General features: G+C 49.3%; 1 protein-coding gene across 7 annotated transcripts in view; it reads right to left on the bottom strand.

The window, feature by feature from the left end:
- Positions 1-16,514, bottom strand: part of LOC115457495 (neuroligin-2-like) — a 118,080-nt gene that overhangs the window by 31,853 nt on the left and 69,713 nt on the right. For 2 of the 7 annotated variants that reach the window (XM_030186922.1, XM_030186921.1), the window contains exon 2: positions 10,940-10,996. The exons of 4 other annotated variants lie outside the window; for them this stretch is intronic. In XM_030186922.1, coding sequence (XP_030042782.1) covers positions 10,940-10,996 — 57 coding nt within the window. Of the gene's footprint in view, positions 1-10,939; positions 10,997-15,266; positions 15,279-16,514 lie in introns of all 7 variants that reach the window. One more of the 7 variants, XM_030186926.1, reaches the window with a different exon arrangement.

Raw genomic sequence — 16,514 nt, 5'->3', positions numbered from 1 at the left:
GGGTGATGTCATACTCTCATTCATGTTATTGGCCATAGGCCCTGCTGGTCATCATGGTTTGTAGTCACTTGGTAATAACATAACATAAAACAACATAAGACAGTAAATACAAAATTCATAAAAACAGACAAAAATTAGATCTAAAAGTTACAAATAATAAGACTAGGTAACATGTAAATTTGATATTCTATTTCAAACCAAATCACAATGACAACTCAATCATTTTCAATTGAGCAGTGACAGAGAGGCATATTTTCAAAGAACTTAGACTTTCAAAGTGACAGAGTAACCTATGGAACTTCGTAAGTCTAAGTGCTTTGAAAATCAGCCCGTATGGCCTTATGACCAATAACTAGAGAATATATCATTTTTGCTCAAAGACAACTGGAAGAAGCTATGTTATGTGAACCATATGGTACAAATGGGCTGAATCTGTCCAGCCACGATCAGGGCACAGACCGTAGAAGTCTGCGCAGTACTGGCTTTGATTCCAGTTACTGGTGTTGCTACCTAATCTCTGCTAAGCTTCTTTGGATCCATTTCTTCTAAACAGAATTCCTTTGGGTTTATCCCACGCATTTTTTAATTCCGTTACCGTTTTCAGCTCCTCCTGTGCACGCTGGTGCTGAGCGGTCTCTGGCACAGCCACATTCGCTGCCTGTCTGAGCGTCAGCATGCACAGGAGGAGCAAGAAGAAAGAAGAGCAGGGGGCAGGCAGCGAAGGCGGCTGCGTCGTAGACCGCGCTGAAGAAAGCTTCAGATGGCGGGGGTTGGGGACCCTCGCCAGCCAAACCAGGGGCCCGAATGAAATTTGCAGGGGCCCAGGCCCCCGTGGCCCCCCCCCCCCCACAGCTACGCCCCTGCCCGACGTGGCCACATTTTGGCTTGCGTCTGCTTCAGGAGCACATGTTACCTTAATGGGGAGTCTCAAACCTAATGCTCAAATTTTCAAACATCCAGCAATGAGATCTAGTCAATTTCTTTCTGCAGTTCAAAAATTCTGTTGAGTAAAATGGGCATTCCCCCACGGCTCAAACAGTATTTGACGTTCCTGGCCAAAATGTCTCCTGCCCGGAACTGGGTAACTTGGCATCTGTAGGCATCTGCCTAAGGAGTTAAATTTTGAAGGTGCTAAATACTCAGCTTGACACCCCTCCTCCCCTGCCCCTCCCACCATACATTTTCCAGTTCTGCCTATGAGTAACAAAATCTTATACCCAACCTGAAGACACGAGTGTCACACTAGAATCCTCCTGTGTCCTTAGGAATAACCTGAAAACCAGGCTGGTTTGTGGACCTTCAAGATTATATTATGATGCTCCTTGCTCTGACAAAACCAAGGACCAAGGCTTTTTTTGAGGAGGTACTTGGGGTTCCTGTGTATCGGCACCCTTTCCATTGTCTACTAAAATTGGCCCACGGTCCCCAAGTTTTAATGAAAGTGCTCAGACTCTACACACCAATTCTGCCTTGTCAGAGATTCTGTGACCGGTTGCAAGGGGGCCTGGCTATTGTGGGGTGGGTCCCTCAGTGATCACCACCACCCCTGAAGGGTGGCCTGGCAATTGAATACCGGCCCCTTTTTTGCTAAAAAAAAAAAAACACACTATCAAGGACTATAGCTTCAAAATGCATTTGTGGGGAAAGAGGGCAAAGCCAGTGGGGTTAAGCAGGGTGGAGGTTTGGGCTAGGGTTTCACTCCGCCTTCCGTCACCTGGATCGCAACCCTGGCTGAGTCGTTTTAAGGAGAAGGCACTAAGACAGACAGTGCTACCAGGATTAAACCCACATTACAAATTTCCTCACTAACCTCCCTTTTCCCCACAAGCAAAATTAAAATAACGTTTGCATCTACATATATGTATATAATTTTCTTTCTAGGTCTCTTGATGAGTACAGCCCTCAAGCATTGCTATAGAAACGAGAAGACTAATTAATTTCGTGAGGATAAAATGCATTAATTAGACGAAACCGAACGCTAATGAATCTTTTTCTCAGAGGCCCTGCCTCTTGATTCTTTGGCCCTCTGCCCCTGGCTCTTTTCACTTAGTGAAGGTCAGCTCCTGACCCCAGGGGCAGATTTGTAGCAGATGGGGACTGAGTCAGTTGGTCATGTCTTTTGCCCACACACACGACCTCTTCCCAACTAAGCAGCTTTGTGGCTATTGGTCACTATGCACAGTGCAGGCCACCTCCAAGGTGAAGGTCATGGTACACTCGGCACTTTCTAGCAGCTTCTAAAGGTAACCAGAAGGTTATTGCTGTTGACATTTAATTAAAGCCAACTGAACTGACGCAGGGAAGGGGGGGGAATAGAGTGATTTTTCTCTGAGGTCACCCAATCATTGAGGGAGTTGTTGATTAGAATCGAGGTCCAAGGATATAAGTACATAAGTACATAAGTAATGCCACACTGGGAAAAGACCAAGGGTCCATCGAGCCCAGCATCCTGTCCACGACAGCGGTCAGTCCAGGCCAAGGGCACCTGGCAAGCTTCCCAAACGTACAAACAGTCTATACTTGTTATTCCTGGAATTGTGGATTTTTTCCAAGTCCATTTAGTAGTGGTTTATGGACTTGTCCTTTAGGAAACCGTCTAACCCCTTTTTAAACTCTGCCAAGCTAACCGCCTTCACCACGTGACTCTTTCAAGATTACACAAAGTCACTGACAGAAACGGGTTATTCCAAATGAGATATCAGGAGATAAAGGGGTCCTTTCACTAAGGTGAGCTAACAGATTTAGCGCTTGCTAAATGATAAGACGCCTATTTAATTCCTACGAGCATCTTATCATTTAGTGCATGCTAAATCTGTTAGCGCACCTTGGAAAAAGCACCCCAAAAAGCAGGGGCGTAGCCAGACACCCAATTTTGGGTGGGCCTGGGCCCAAGGTGGGTGGGCGGAAGATTTGGGCTCTCCCTCTCTCGCCTGCATGCCATACGGTCTCTCAAACATTCCCCCAACCCTGCACATTTTTTAAACTGCAGATGTTCACCAGCAGCGAGCAGCAACTAATACACACTGCTCATGTTGGCCCCGCAGCCTTCCCTCTGATGCAACTTCCTGTTTCTGCATAAGCGGAAATATATCAGAGGGAAGGCTGCGGGGCCGGTGCGTGCAGTATGTATCAGTCACTGCTCGCTGCAGGTGAAGATCTGTTATTTACAAGATATGAAGGGCCAGTAGTTGGGAGTTTTCGGCTAGTGGGGCTTAGGGATCCCTGCCAGCCACATCATAGGTGTGTCTGGGCCCACCCAGGCCCACCCTTGGCTACGCCACTGCCCCAAAGTGACTTGTCCACCATGCAATCAGCGACAGCCTCGGAATTAGGGTTCAGGTACAAGGATCTAAAATGGCTTACTCCCCCCCCCCCCCCCCTGAGCTCACATAGGGCCGGATTCTGTAAATGGTGCTCAAATTTCGGTACCCTTTACCGAATAGCGCTTAGAGCGGATTCCCATGACCAACTTTGGGCCTGAGGACTTACTCCAGCTGAAACGGTGGGCGCGTAACCCCGGCATTCTATAACACAGACCCTTGACCCACCCATGCCCCTCCCGTGGCCACAACCCCTTTTAGGTTGCATGCGAGACCCTTTGAGCATCTGGCATTATAGAATAGTGAGTAGGGCAGATGTGCACGTGAATCCACATTGGTGCAAACTAAGCGCCAATCAGCTCCAATCAATGCCAGCAATTGGTTGTTAGCACCCGGTTGACTAATGAGTTTGCATGCACATCTGGGGCATCGGGCCCAGAATTGTGCGCCAAACTTTGAGTAACCTATATAGAATCCAGGTATAGAGTCGATGAGAGTGTGACCTGAGGAAATTAGCTGATCTGTGTGTTTCAGCTAATGATCCTGCTTTCTTAAATAGTTAACAAAAGCCCCCCCTCCTCTGGTCCATGCCTGCACTGGGATAGTGTCAAACCAAAGGGAAGTCGAGGTTGACACAAGGACCTGCCAATGAAGGGAATGTTGCTCAGGAAACTTTATTGAAGGCAGCAGACACACTTGACCTGACGTGGGCCGTGTTTCAGCGGATACAACTGCCTGCCTCAGGGGTCACCAAAATTCTTTTGAAAGACAAAGGTTATTCTTGTGACTGGCAACAGTACCTTATTAAACCAATTGGGGGGGGGGGGATGGGTTCTTCTTTGCCAAATACAGAGTTGTACCGAAACCAGCTAGCATTCCTGCAATGACAACATTACCAAGAAAAATTCCATCTTTAATGAGGAACAAGGTGCTGTTCGAGGCAGTGGTGTAGCTAGGTAAGGCCACGGCAGTGGCGTTCCTAGGGGGGGCTGACACCCGGGGCGGATCGCCGATGCGCCCCCCCCCCCCCGGGTGCAGCGTGACACCCCCCCCCCCCCCGCGAAAGGACACCCCCCTGGTGAAGGACCCCCCCCCCCCCGGGTGCACGCCGCCCTGGGGGGGTGCCGCGTGCCTGTCCGCTTCGTTCGTTTCCATGCTCCCTCTGCCCCGGAACAGGAAGTAACCTGTTCTGGGGCAGAGGGAGCACAGAACGAACGTAGCGGACAGGCATGCGGCACCCCCCCCCCCCAGCGGCGTGCACCCGTGGCAGACCGCACCCACCGTCCCCCCCCCTAGGAACGCCACTGGGCCACGGGGGCCTAGGTTCCCCCAAATTTGCTCTGGGACCCTTGTTGGCTGGCGGAGGTCCCCATCCCCCACCATCTGAAGACTTTGTCCAGCATTCGTCCCGCAGCATTGTCTGCCCTACTCTCTCTTCCCCTCATGTCGGGCACGCTCCTTTTAGAGTGTACCAGATGTGAGGGGAAGAGAGAGAGCAGGGCAGGCAGTGTGGCGGCACCGGAGACCAGCGCTGGATGAAGTCTTCAACTGGCAGGGGTTGGGGACCCCCGTCAGCCAAGGTATTTGTAACCACAGGAAAGCAATATATCAAATCCCATCCCCCCCCCTTCCCTCCCTTTTTGTTGCACTGGGATACTGCACAGGAGCAATGGATGGAGAAACCCAGGAAGCAAAGGTGTTCTTTGCTGTTCGAAAGACGCTTCCTGGGTTTCTCCGTCCATTGCTCCTGTGCAGTATCCCAGTGCAACAAAGCAGCAAAAAGGGAGGAAACCTCTACGGAGAACACAGTCAAAGCAAAGTGAAGTAAAGGTTGATACCCTGACTGACTGGGTACGTCCCAAGGAAGGGAAGGGGGATGGGATTTGATATATTGCTTTCCTGTGGTTACAATCAGAGCAGTTCATAATACTTATTTTGTACCTGGGACAATGGAGGGTTAAGTGATTTGCCCAGAGTCACAAGGAGCTGCTCCCCTGGTTTTCAGGCCACACTGCACCAACCACTAGGCTACTCCTCCACTTGAGAACCACTGGGGTGAGGGGAAGCAGGCCAGGAATAATTGTTCATAGGCGGCCCCGGTCACTTCTACACACCTGAAGTCCTGAGGGTCATGGTAGAGGGAGAGATTGTTTGACCCAGCCATAAACAGCTGACACTCAGCTGTCCCGTGAAACATGGCAAGCATCTGGGCCTTCCTCCAGAATGGACGTAAGGTGGTGGGCAGTGAATTCGCTGCCCACATTATAAAAGTTTTCTGAGCAGCTGGCCATGGCATCTCTGCCTCCTGCTCTTCATCCATAATCTACCGCACTCCCCCTCCCCCTCTGCTGTATGAATAAGTCCAGGCCACCGGGAGACAAATGAAACAGTCAAAAAGCATCTGTTCTCATCCTTCAAGCTCTCCGGTCTTAGAGGTGACAGGTTCTGTATCCCTGCACCATTCCCCTGAGCCCTCCCGTCCCTTAGGTGACATTCTCTGTATCCCTGCACCTTTCTCTTGAGCCTTTCAGTCCTAGAGGTGAGTCTCTGTGTCGCTGTGCCCATCCCTTAAGCCCCCCCCCCCCCCCAGTCCCAGAGGAGTCATGCTCCATATCCCTAGCCTTTAAGTGGTGGAAGGGCTTGTATCCCCACACCTGTCTCCTGAGTCTTCCAGACCTAGAGGAGACAGGCTCTGTATCCTTTAGCTTGTCCCCTGAGTCCTCCAGTCCTAGAAGTGACTGACCTTATATCCTTGCACCTGTCCTCTGAGCCCTCCCATCTACTAGGTGACAGTCCCTGCACCCATGCCAAGCCCTCCAGTCCCACAAGTGACAACCTCTGTGTCCCTGCGCCTGTCCCCTGAGTCCTCCAGTCCTAGAAGTGACTGACCTTATATCCTTGCACCTGTCCTCTGAGCCCTCCCATCTACGAGGTGACAGTCTCTGCATCCCTGCACCCATGCCAAGCCCTCCAGTCCCACAAGTGACAACCTCTGTGTCCCTGCGCCTGTCCCCTGAGTCCTCCAGTCCTAGAAGTGACTGACCTTATATCCTTGCACCTGTCCTCTGAGCCCTCCCATCTACGAGGTGACAGTCTCTGCATCCCTGCACCCATGCCAAGCCCTCCAGTCCCACAAGTGACAACCTCTGTGTCCCTGCGCCTGTCCCCTGAGTCCTCCAGTCCTAGAAGTGACTGACCTTATATCCTTGCACCTGTCCTCTGAGCCCTCCCATCTACGAGGTGACAGTCTCTGCATCCCTGCACCCATGCCAAGCCCTCCAGTCCACAAGTGACAACCTCTGTGTCCCTGCGCCTGTCCCCTGAGTCCTCCAGTCCTAGAAGTGACTGACCTTATATCCTTGCACCTGTCCTCTGAGCCCTCCCATCTACGAGGTGACAGTCTCTGCATCCCTGCACCCATGCCAAGCCCTCCAGTCCCACAAGTGACAACCTCTGTGTCCCTGCGCCTGTCCCCTGAGTCCTCCAGTCCTAGAAGTGACTGACCTTATATCCTTGCACCTGTCCTCTGAGCCCTCCCATCTACGAGGTGACAGTCTCTGCATCCCTGCACCCATGCCAAGCCCCCCAGTCCCACAAGTGACAACCTCTGTGTCCCTGCGCCTGTCCCCTGAGTCCTCCAGTCCTAGAAGTGACTGACCTTATATCCTTGCACCTGTCCTCTGAGCCCTCCCATCTACGAGGTGACAGTCTCTGCATCCCTGCACCCATGCCAAGCCCTCCAGTCCCACAAGTGACAACCTCTGTGTCCCTGCGCCTGTCCCCTGAGTCCTCCAGTCCTAGAAGTGACTGACCTTATATCCTTGCACCTGTCCTCTGAGCCCTCCCATCTACGAGGTGACAGTCTCTGCATCCCTGCACCCATGCCAAGCCCTCCAGTCCCACAAGTGACAACCTCTGTGTCCCTGCGCCTGTCCCCTGAGTCCTCCAGTCCTAGAAGTGACTGACCTTATATCCTTGCACCTGTCCTCTGAGCCCTCCCATCTACGAGGTGACAGTCTCTGCATCCCTGCACCCATGCCAAGCCCCCCAGTCCCACAAGTGACAACCTCTGTGTCCCTGCGCCTGTCCCCTGAGTCCTCCAGTCCTAGAAGTGACTGACCTTATATCCTTGCACCTGTCCTCTGAGCCCTCCCATCTACTAGGTGACAGTCCCTGCACCCATGCCAAGCCCTCCAGTCCCACAAGTGACAACCTCTGTGTCCCTGTGCCTGTCCCCTGAGTCCTCCTGTCCTAGAAGTGACTGACCTTATATCCTTGCACCTGTCCTCTGAGCCCTCCCATCTACGAGGTGACAGTCCCTGCACCCATGCCAAGCCCTCCAGTCCCACAAGTGACAACCTCTGTGTCCCTGCGCCTGTCCCCTGAGTCCTCCAGTCCTAGAAGTGACTGACCTTATATCCTTGCACCTGTCCTCTGAGCCCGCCCATCCTCGAGGGGACAGTCTCAGTATCCCCACATCTGTCTCCTGAGTTCTCCAGTCCTAGAGGCAACAGGCCCTGTATCCCTGAGCCCCTCCCATTCTTGAGGGGACAGTTTGTTCAGTTAATTAAGTTGATATAGTTCTGCTACGTCAGTCGATCTCTGACTGTGAATTTTTTTTTTTATCTGTTCTACATTCTGCATTTAGCTTTTCTCAGAAACTCTTATGATCTACACAAGCCTATGTGCAGAATTCCTCCCCTATGCCCCCCTCCCCACACATCTGCTGCCCCAGCGCAGCTGTTGCCTTCCTCACCTTCAGACTGCTATCACTGCATTTTCTCATCCTCATTAATTTTGTGAGGCAGCACATGGATCTAATTAGCGCTTATTTTACCCCCTAGGCTGCCATTGTACTTGTGCCTGTTAATTAACGAGCTAACGGAGAGCATCACCGCCTCCAAGCACTAAAATATTGCGCCACCGACACACTGAATCTCTTCGGAACTCACCCTTACTGCTCCCTAGAAACTCTCCTCCCACCATCAGACTGCCTGAGAATCTGGCCTCATTTCCCTAACTAAGCTGCCACATTATATTATTATCCCCTGGCCCTCCTGTCCTAGACGTGACAGGCTCTGGACTCCTGTGACCATCTCATAAACCATCCAGATCTAGAAATGGCAGGTTCTCTATCCCAGTGCCCATCCCCTGAGCCTCCAGTCCTAGAGGTGGTAGGTTCTCTATCCCAGTGCCCATCCCCTGAGCCTCCAGTCCTAGAGGTGGTAGGTTCTCTATCCCAGTGCCCATCCCCTGAGCCTCCAGTCCTAGAGGTGGCAGGTTCTGTATCCCAATGCCCATCCCCAAGGTCTCCAGTCCTAGAGGTGGCAGGTTCTGTATCCCAATGCCCATCCCCAAGGTCTCCAGTCCTAGAGGTGGCAGGTTCTGTATCCCAATGTCAATCTCCTGAGCCTCCAGTCCTAGAGGTGACAGGTTCTGTATCCCAGTGCCTATCCCCAAGGTCTCCAGTCCTAGAGGTGGCAGGTTCTGTATCCCAATGCCCATCCTCTGAGCTTCCAGTCCTAGAGGTAGTAGGTTCTCTATCCCAATGTCGATCTCCTGAGCCTCCAGTTTTAGAGGTGGCAAGTTCTGTATCCCAATGTCGATCTCCTGAGCCTCCAGTCCTAGAGGTGGTAGGTTCTCTATCCCAGTGCCCATCCCCTGAGCCTCCAGTCCTAGAGGTGGTAGGTTCTGTATCCCAGTGCCCATCCCCAAGGTCTCCAGTCCTAGAGGTGGCAGGTTCTGTATCCCAATGCCCATCCCCAAGGTCTCCAGTCCTAGAGGTGGCAGGTTCTGTATCCCAATGTCAATCTCCTGAGCCTCCAGTCCTAGAGATGGCAGGTTCTGTATCCCAATGCCCATCCCCTGAGTCTCCAGTCCTAGAGGTGATAGGTTCTCTATCCCAGTGCCCATCCCCTGAGCCTCCAGTCCTAGAGGTGGCAGGTTCTGTAACCCAATGCCCATCCCCTGAGCCTCCAGTCCTAGAGGTGGCAGGTTCTGTATCCCAATGTCGATCTCCTGAGCCTCCAGTCCTAGAGATGGCAGGTTCTGTATCCCAATGCCCATCCCCTAGCCTCCAGTCCTAGAGGTGGTAGGTTCTCTATCCCAGTGCCCATCCCCTAGCCTCCAGTCCTAGAGGTGGCAGGTTCTGTAACCCAATGCCCATCCCCTGAGCCTCCAGTCCTAGAGGTGGCAGGTTCTGTATCCCAATGTCTATCTCCTAAGCCTCCAGTCCTAGAGGTGGCAGGTTCTGTATGCCAGTGCCCATCCCCAAGTTCTCCAGTCCTAGAGGTGGCAGGTTCTGTATCCCAATGCCCATCCCCTGAGCTTCCAGTCCTAGAGGTGGTAGGTTCTGTATCCCAATGTCGATCTCCTGAGCCTCCAGTCCTAGAGGTGACAGGTTCTGTATCCCAGTGCCTATCCCCAAGGTCTCCAGTCCTAGAGGTGACAGGTTCTGTATCCCAGTGCCTATCCCCAAGGTCTCCAGTCCTAGAGGTGGCAGGTTCTGTATCCCAATGCCCATCCTCTGAGCTTCCAGTCCTAGAGGTGGCAAGTTCTGTATCCCAATGTCGATCTCCTGAGCCTCCAGTCCTAGAGATGGCAGGTTCTGTATCCCAATGTCAATCTCCTGAGCCTCCAGTTCTAGAGGTGACAGGTTCTGTATCCCAATGCCCATCCCCATCCCCAAGCTCTCTAGTCCTAGAGGTGGCAGGTTCTGTATCCCAATGCCCATCCCCTGAGCCTCCAGTTCTAGAGGTGGCAGGTTCTGTGCCCATCTCCAAAACCCTCCAGACCTAGAAATGGCAGGTTCTCTATCCCAGTACCCATCTCCTAAGCCTCCAGTTCTAGAGATGGTAGGTTCTGTATCCCAGTGCCCATCCCCTAAGGCAGCCTCCAGTTCTAAAGGTGACAGTCTCTGTATCCCTGTACGCATCTCCCGATCCATCCAGTCCCTGTGTCTGTCCTCTGAACTACCCAATCCTAGAGGTAACAGGCTCTGTATCACTGTGCCCATTCCATGAGCATCCAGCCCAACAGCAAGCCAGCATTAATGCAGAACTGTCTTAAAAGACCAAGCCTGAAATCTTTACAATTACACCCTTCACCCCAAGAGTAAGCATTTTATCCAAAAATAGGCGTGGTTGCTGTTTATCCCGTCTACTGTCACAATCTGAGAGCAGCAGTTTTAAAGTTAAACATTATATGATCGGCTAGTTGCTATGGGCATTGTAGAGATGCAAGAACAAGAGAGGAAAGGAAGAGCCAGGGAAGTATCAGAACATCAGGAAAGAGGGGATCATCAAATAACTTAGTTGCTACTGTTAATATTCCCTATTATCACCAAAAAGCCCCTATTCTTAAAGAAAAAAAAAGGGTGGATTTTTAAAATTTTCTTTAATGCAAAAAAATTAAAAATAAGAAAGGTCAGTGTATAAGACAAAAAAAATTACACAATGCCAAAAGATTTGCAAGAATACAAGAAGCTGGGGTGTTTGGTTCCTTAATGTTCTTTTTTTTTTTCTGAAAAATACAAGATTTTAATTTGTTTTTGTTTCGGGGGTTTCTTTTAAAAAGCAGAGAACAAAAAAAATTGGTTTTAAAACATGCAGAAAAAATACCTTCGTCTTGTGGTGGATTGTTTGATTTCGGTTCTTCGTGTTTTTTTGTGAGCAGACCTAGGGACCAAGAAAAAAAGGAAAATGAAAAACAAAAAGGAAAAAAATATGGGAAACGGGGAAGTGGAAAGAGAAAGAGAGAAAAGTGTTCAAAAAGACCATTGTTAAAAAAAACAAAAACAAAAAAAAGGCAAAAAACCATTTTTTTTTAAACAAGAAAACAATACTTTTTTTTTTTCTTTTCCCCATTTAAAAAAAAGTTTCAGCAAGAAAACTGCAGAAGTAAAACACAAGTCAGACAATGAAAGACAAGAATTTAAAACTGTTCTATGCACGGATCAACCTGGTATAATTATTAATTCTTTGGCCTCTATTCACCCAAAATTAGAACTTGGGGAACACTTATTGCCAAGCTAGAGTCGGCTATTTTGGTGAAGAAAAACAATCACGTCCTGTGGTTTATTTTTTTAAAAAATCCAATCCCTTCCTCCCAAAACTCAGAGGCCCTACAATTCTCTTTCAGGCTGGCCCCCTGTTCAAACCTGTCAAGCTTTATTGGTATTGGTTTCATTACTGTACACAAGGAGCACACTTCCTCTAGCCCCGCCTTCCCTTTATTGTTATTTTGAATACACAACCTTGCAGGCCTGATGATGCCAGCGCCTGGAACTGGGAAGATTGCCTGTACTGAGCGTGCTCCCACTAATTTCAGCTGCATCCGAAAGCAAGAAACCAGAAACATTCGCCCATACTTCAGGCATTAACCCACAGAAATCAATTGGGAAAATGAACGGAGGCAAACAAACAAACAAAAAAAAACAGAATTTGAAGTCTTAACAATTTAGTTGCAACCCCTCACTTACAAATGATGTAACAGCGACTGTTCTCCAGAGGTTAGAAAAGGATCATATGCACGTCAAAATGCAAGAAAAAGGGTCCCATTTCGTCCCCGTTATACACATTGCTTGTCCTCACTCCCTTTCGACCGTCCCTGTACACGTAAGAGGACCATTTTCCTTCTTAAACCTTCTTGCAAATCTTCTCCACTCTATCACTGCATGAATTTATATGTTTAAACAGAACAATGCTGAAAAAATTATGAGAAGAGGGAAGGGTTAGGAATCTGAAGATGGGAGACCATCTGGCTATGAGATTGCAGTTCTCCTCAGGCTCACATCCATTGAAGAAATGAAGTACCCCATAGCAGCCCCTTAACATATTCTGTCTCCTCCATAATGCAGGCATAATGGAAATATTGGGAGGAAAGTAGGCTGCCATGATTTTTTTTTTTTTTTTAAAACACGAAGGGAACACGTTGAGGCACACAGTATCAACTGTTGCCAGATGTCTCTCTTTTTCACCCTCTTGAAGAAAGCATTAATAACTATGCAGTCTATTAACGTTAGCTCTTCAGTGAAGCCTTAGATTGAGACTCCATGTCTTCAACAACGGTGATAACACAGGAAGATCATTCAAAACAGTTTCACACAACATCATGAACTCACACTACCTTCCTATAAAATGAAAATCTTTTATAGCAATCAGTCATGTCAGCTATAAATTGTATCTGATACCATGCAAACCGGAGTACCAATTTAACCCTTTAGTGTCCGATGTTCCCATCAATCTGTTCCCATATGGCTTATTACGGGAACATTGGACACTAAAGGGTTGTGAGAAAACCAACCTCGAAGAATATACACAAATTATAAGATAAAGCATAAAGACATTTTTGAGAAAAGGAAAAGTTCTCAGAGTGTTAACTCACCCAAGCAAAGCAGTACACAAAGGTGAATTCTGCTTCTAAGGGTGGACAAGTTTCTCGGTCATAGAACGTCTCCGAGGAAATGTTTTTAAATTTTAAAAAATTTTTTTAACATAAGCAATCTATTTGGGAGCTCTGGTTTTAGATTGCTCATGTTAAAAAATTTAAAAACATTTCCTCGGAGACGTTCTATGACCGAGAAACTTGTCCACCCTTAGAAGCAGAATTCACCTTTGTGTACTGCTTCGCTTGGGTGAGTTAACACTCTGAGAACTTTTCCTTTTCTCAAAAATGTCTTTATACTTTATCTTATAATTTGTGTATATTCTTCGAGGTCAGTCTTCTCACAACTCTCTTTAAATTGGTACTCTGGTTTGTATGGTATTGTATAATTGTTACCGGAGAGATAGGTGGGAATTAGATTAAGTTGTTTGGTTTACCATAAATTGTACCTGGGCAGGGCTGCCCTTGTGGTCTCCTTTGAGCCACAGCGACGGCAACAGCAACCCTGGGCACTAAGCCAGCAGAGAAGGCTCCTCCTACGCTAACACAAACTCACAGAATTTGACGACGTGAAGGACATCAGGGTCTTCTAAAGACTTCTGTGGGTCCTCACTCCCTCAAGTGGGAACTGGAGAGGTTGGGGCAAGGTTCTCCTTCCGGGTGTTTCTCCTCTTACTGTCCCAGAGAGAAGTGACAAGGCCTGGAGCAAATCTAGGGAGGTCAAACTTCTTCCTGGTTGTAGGCCAGCCAGTAGAACTTCATCTGAGAAATTGTAGCACACACCCCATAACTCTATAAACTTATGGGCCCAATTTTACGCAAAGGACTAGGGGGGTCCTTTTACTAAGCTGTAGTAAAAGAGGGCCTGCGTTAGCATCAGTGCGTGCTTTTAATGTGCTCTGAGGCTCCCTTTTACCGCAGAAGGTAAAAGGCTGTCTCTTTTTTTCCTGGAAAAGAAACGGCCACGCAGTAAGTCAAATACTTACAACACGATCATTTCGGGGGAGAGCACTTACCGTCACCTATTGAGGTGGCGAAAAAGGGCTCCCGCACTAACCCAGTGGCAAATAGGCAGCCAGGGGCAGCCCAACCATTAGGCCACCTGAGGCCCCAGGGCAGCATCTCCCTAGTCCTCGGGGAGCGGTCTCCCCATTTGCAGCATTTACTTGTTTCTTCGCATTCCAAACTCGGCAGCGCCAGCAATTCCCATACGCTGCCCTGCCACCGGCACCCGCCTCTTCCCTTTACTGTGGCCCGCCTCTCTGATGTAACTTCCTATTTCGTCAAAGCCGCAGTAAAGGGGAGTGCCGGTGGCAGGGCAGCATATGGGAATTGCTGCTGGGTTTGGAACGTGACGAAACAGGTAAACACCGTGAACGGTGGGGGGGAGGGGGTGGCATCTTGGCCTGGGGGGGGGGGCAAAATCTTAGCTCTGCCTCAGGCAGCATCTTGCTGGAAATGGGACATGCTAGGGTGGGAACTACCACTGGGAACCTGCGGTAGTTCTGGATTGATGCGTGGCAAGCCTAATGCCCTGAACCCACCCTTTAGTAGAAGGGCCCTAGATTCAGTAAATGTCACCAGAATTTGGGGTCTGAAAAAATATGCTCTGAGCTGGGTGCCATTTATAGAATATTAAGTAGCGCCGGGATCTGCGCCCAACCTGAGCTAAATCCTCGTGTGTAAATGAGGCGCAGATCCCCCGAATTCTATAATACTGCGTGCATCTTTAGTGAACACTCCAACCCGCCCATGACCCTCTCATGGCCACGCTCCATTTTCAGTTACGTGCTGAAAAAATATAGAATAGCGCTTAACAAGGTGCATACGTAAATCCAAAACGGTTGCCAACACCAATAATTTATTTGTTGCATTTGTATCCCACATTTTCCCACCTTTTTGCAGGCTCAATGTGGCTTACATAGTACCGTGTTGGCGATCGCCAATTCCGGTTTGAGAAATACAGAGTGGTATTGCGTTAAAGTTACATAAATGACAGAGTAAAGTAGGTAGTCAAGGAGGGAGAGTTAAGTTTTGCCCAGATCTGGTATAAGTTTCGTTGTGTTGTAGGGTTCAGGTGTTTAGGTTGGATCGTTATGGTATGCCTTTTCGAACAAATTGGTTTTTAATGATTTCCGGAAATTTGTTAGGTCGTGCATTGTCTTCATGACATTTGGTAGTGCATTCCATAGTTGTGTGCTTATGTAGGAGAAGCTGGATGCATATGCTTAGCCAAAATTGGGCGGCGGAGCCGGTGGGGGGAAGAGGGGTTGGTGGTTGGGAGGCGAGGATAGTGGAGGGCAGACTTATACGGTCTGTGCCAGAGCCGGTGATGGGAGGCGGGACTGGTGGTTGGGAGGCGGGGAATCCTGCTGGGCAGACATACAGTCTATGCCCTGAAAAAGACAGGTACAAATCAATGTAAGGTATACACATATGAATTTATCTTGTTGGGCAGACTGGATGGACCATGCAGGTCTTTTTCTGCCATCATCTACTATGTTACTATATTTTAGTCCTTTGCAGCTTGGGTAGTGGAGGTTTAGGTATGTGCGTGCTGACCTTTTTGTGTTTCTGGTTGGTAAGTCTATGAGATCTGCCACGTACACCGGGGCCTCGCCATGAATAATTTTACGAACCAGGGTGCAGATCTTGAACGCAATTCGTTCTTTGATTGGGAGCCAATGTTGGATTGTCAGCAGCCAATTATTAGTGCCAATTGGCTTGTTACTCAATTAAATTACATGTGCAGATTGGGCATGCGCCCAGATTCGCACGCGTAACTGTGGGCACCATACAGAGAATCCAGCGGTCAGTGCGCAAAGTTGCGCACACAAGTTATGGAATAGTGTCAGTTGGGTGCATAACTTAATATGTTAATTAGCTGCTCATTAGTAGTTACGCCAGTAACTGTTGTTAGTTAGGATTCCGCAAATGGCATGCACAAAATCCATCGCACGCAACTGCTCAGGGGGGTGGGGACATGGGAGCGGCAGGGGCGTGCTTAGCACTCAACATGAACGTCTTGTAGAACACCAGCAGTTACGCACCTAACGGCCCACAGCCATTGAGTTAGGGATAAGCTAACCTCAGCTCATCTCACCCCCAGCCTGTATTGCAAACACTTCCTGCTGGAAGAATTACAGGGCCTTCAGGGAGGTGAGAGTGAGGACCCCTCTCGACACTGCTCTAAACCACAGTAACTGATCCTTCGGTGGACCAGAAAGGTGGTATATTAACCTCAGAAGCCCCCATCGTCTTATTCCAAGATGGAATTGGCAGGGTTGTACAGTGGCCAAAGGCCAGGGCTCATCCTAAAAGGGAACAGAACAAATTATGCCATGTGAGGGGCCCCTGCCCCTTTCCCAACATTTGTGTATATCCCTCTACTCCTACCTGTAGTAGGATTCTCTCTAGCCCCCCCCTCCCCCCACACAAAATGTTCATTTCTCTCTCCACCCCTTGTACAATTCTCTCACCAGCACCTCCGACCCCCGTCACGATCCTTTCCCCTCTCCGGATGTGACTAACTCTTCCTCACTTCTGCATCAGCATCCCTTCTGATGGTCAATCTGAAGTCTAACCATGTGGTGCCACCATGTCCCGTAAGACCAGGGTCGGTCTTAGACAGAGGCGACAGGGGCATTCGCACAGGGCCTTGCGCTCCTAGGGGCCCTACAACTCTGGCACATCTGTCCTCCTGTCTCGGAACACCTCCCTGCTCCGTACCTTAATGTGCATCAGGCAGTGGCAGCGATTTTCATATCCTGTCAGCAGCCAAGCCCAGAGCCCCCTCACTGCTGCATCCCG

The sequence above is a fragment of the Microcaecilia unicolor genome, chromosome 14, assembly GCF_901765095.1.
Source record: "Microcaecilia unicolor chromosome 14, aMicUni1.1, whole genome shotgun sequence".
Taxonomy (NCBI): domain Eukaryota; kingdom Metazoa; phylum Chordata; class Amphibia; order Gymnophiona; family Siphonopidae; genus Microcaecilia; species Microcaecilia unicolor.
The sequence above is the reverse complement of the archived record's forward strand: the minus strand, read 5'-3'. Positions and strand labels throughout refer to the sequence as shown.